Below are 2,871 nucleotides of genomic sequence, written 5' to 3'. Positions count from 1 at the left end.
GACACTTTAAATAATATTTGGTCGCTGAGGAAGGCATAAATTATAGTAAGCATCTTTGTTCCAAAAGTCTGGGCCCTTCCATCCACACCAGCCCTGGAGATAAGAGAAAGGAAAGGAAAACGTTTTACAAAGTTACAAGACCGACTGCGTGATGGAAATTACAACATGAGGCTCTGTCAGCACTTTTCAAGTTAATAATGTTTTACGATACTTTCTCCTAAAGATTTAGTACTGAGTTTTCATATGTGAGAATTAGCTGCCTAACTTAAATTTAGCACAAGGAAAAACAAATACACTTAAATATGTCTCAACTCATTAGTCAAGCCTCCATAATGTCTAAAAGCATGCTACTTAGCTATTTTTTGTTAATTCTAAAATTATGCAAGTATATATTCTACTCTTCTATTTTAAGACATTGATATACCTTGATACATTTATTTATACAAAGCAGTAAAATCTTTAAAGCAGTGGTTCTCAACCTGTGGGTCGAATGACCCTTTCACAGGGGTCACCTAAGACCATCCCACATATCAGATATTTACATTACAATTCATAATAGTAGCAAAATTACAGTTATGAAGTAACAATGAAAATAATTTTTTGGTTGGAGGTCACCACAACATGAAGAACTGTATTAAAGGGTCACGGCATTAGGAAGGTTGAAAACCACTGCTTTATTTATTTGGGTTTATTTTTGAGACAGAGTCTCAAGCTGTTGCCCTGGATAGAGTGCTAGGGCATCATAGCTTACTGCAACCTCAAACTCTTGGGCTTAAGCAATTGTTTTGCCTCAGCCTCCCAAGTAGCTGGGACTACAGGCGCCTGCCACAACACCTAGCTATTTTTTGGTTGTAGTTGTCATTGTTGTTTGGCAGGCCTGGGCTGGATTTGAACCTGCCAGCTCTGAGGTATGTGGCTGGTGCCCTAGCTGCTAAGCCATAGGCACCAAGCCAGAACCACTGCTTTAAAGGATAATATTTATGAACTTTGTGTTCTATTATTAAGTTTAATAATTGAGTTTAAAAAAAAATCTAACCTAAATTTTGCCTTTTGCAAATTTACTTTTTTCTCTCCTGTCCTCACAGATGGAAAGGCTCTCACTCACCGCAGCCTTAGCATTCTGACCCTAAGGATCACCACCCTCAGCTACTTTCTCTCTGTTAACAGGCAGTTTGATAACCTCCACTTCTGGGTTCTCTGCCTTGGGTCACAATTTGTGTTAAATGGATACTTACTATATGTGAGCAGTGTTATTTCTTATGTGCTATACAAATAGTTGAAGGTTAATTAGCAGTAGAAATAATGCCAGTCTCCTTCAGACAAAAAACTTCATAGAAAGTGGTAAAATGTATTAAGTAAATAACAGGTCTTTATCTACAAAAGATGTGACCATTTAGGTTTTTTTGTTTTGGGAAAGTAGGATTTTAAAAGATATGTTTGAGGGGCAGTGTAATCCATGTATGATGGTTTAGAGCAGACTTTGGAGTTGGTAGCCTGGAATTCTAATTCCAGCTTCAGCAATGCTCTGATTCTCTGAGCTTCAGTCTTTTTTCTTGGAATAATCAAATGGGCATGAATTCTGCTTGCCATGGCTGTCATGACACTGCATATAAAAAGTGCTAAGTAAATAGTGGCTGTTATTAACCCTGTGTTTTCTATGCAAAAAAAAGAAATAATGGATACTTACCTTTTCTAAAATAACCTGTAGATCTTCGGCTCCTGTATAATGTGGATCTAGAATTAGAAATTTTATCTGCCCTGTTATCTCATTCCATGCAACACCTAGTATTGTGTGGGCCAAAACTCCTCCCCCTGTAGAAGAAATATGAAATACAAAAGAGGACATAAACTATCTCAACTGCCTATTCAATGTAAGTTTTAAAAGGCTGATTACTTTGCCTATTAACTGATCTAAAACAGCATTAAATTGACTACCCTACACTGTAAAAGACCACAATGTCAAATATATCTGAAAAGATAAAATTACATCTTTAACAGATAAATGATACAATCTTATTTATATTTGTATAAAGTTTATATTCTTCTGCCGAATCCACAGAATTACTTGAACTGAACCCCACAGAGGGTCCAAACTCCTCCCAGCAGAGCAGCAGTCACTACTGTGGTACCCCTCTGAGCAGATGGTCAGCTGCTGCTGCTCTGAGTGACACAGCCCATCCACTCATGATGGTTTTTCTGATACCGTGCTGACATCACACTAGTCTGAGCTTACCTCTCATCACAGGATAACTTTACTTCTTGGAAGCATGCATCTTTACATCAGTTAATCCAATCTTATTTTAAACACATAAAGTCCAGAGAGATTAAGTAATTTGCACAGTGTCACATAGCCAGCTAAGTTAGTGACAATACCATGACTTATGATTCTCAATTTGGTGACCGTCTCCTCTTTTTAATACTGCTCTTAGCTTTTTAAATGTTTTAAACACAGTTATCATTTCTTTTTTTAGCCTTTACTTCTGTTTATTAGAAACTTTTTTGTGCAAGCCACTTTGGAATTTTTTTAAATATCCAGATATTAATATGTGCAGTGTAAAAGTTAATTTTAAAATGTTTAAGATGAATGATTCTATGCAACATTCAATATTTATGTTAGTGATAAGTTTTACATACTCTCCACCCTACCAAAAGCGCCCAAGATGTCCAAAACACCTCACCGATCATAACTGGCGTTCCTTCGCTTTGGAAATGATTAGCCAGTTCCCGTCCTTGAGAGGCCATTTCTGAACCTTGGCTAGAAAGAAACCATTGTCCATCAGATGAACTACTTTCAACACTAAGGTCAAATCATGAGTTTCAGAACCAATGTTTTCTACCTTTTTCCTTCTTGGTTTATTATTTAAAAAATAA

The 2,871-nt window shown here is 36.7% G+C and overlaps 1 protein-coding gene across 1 annotated transcript in view; it reads right to left on the bottom strand.

Moving 5' to 3' along the window:
- The window catches only part of UFSP2 (UFM1 specific peptidase 2), an 18,521-nt gene continuing 15,650 nt past the window's right edge, over positions 1-2,871 (bottom strand). Inside the window, 3 exon segments of the mRNA XM_012806994.2 lie at positions 1-93; positions 1,688-1,812; positions 2,679-2,755. Of these exon segments, the coding sequence (XP_012662448.2) occupies positions 7-93; positions 1,688-1,812; positions 2,679-2,755 (289 nt within the window). The 3' untranslated portion in view covers positions 1-6.

This window comes from Otolemur garnettii, unplaced genomic scaffold, assembly GCF_000181295.1.
Source record: "Otolemur garnettii isolate 467f Iridium unplaced genomic scaffold, OtoGar3 scaffold00061, whole genome shotgun sequence".
NCBI lineage: Eukaryota > Metazoa > Chordata > Mammalia > Primates > Galagidae > Otolemur > Otolemur garnettii.
Note: the sequence above shows the minus strand (reverse complement) of the source record. Positions and strands in the feature narration are given on the sequence as shown.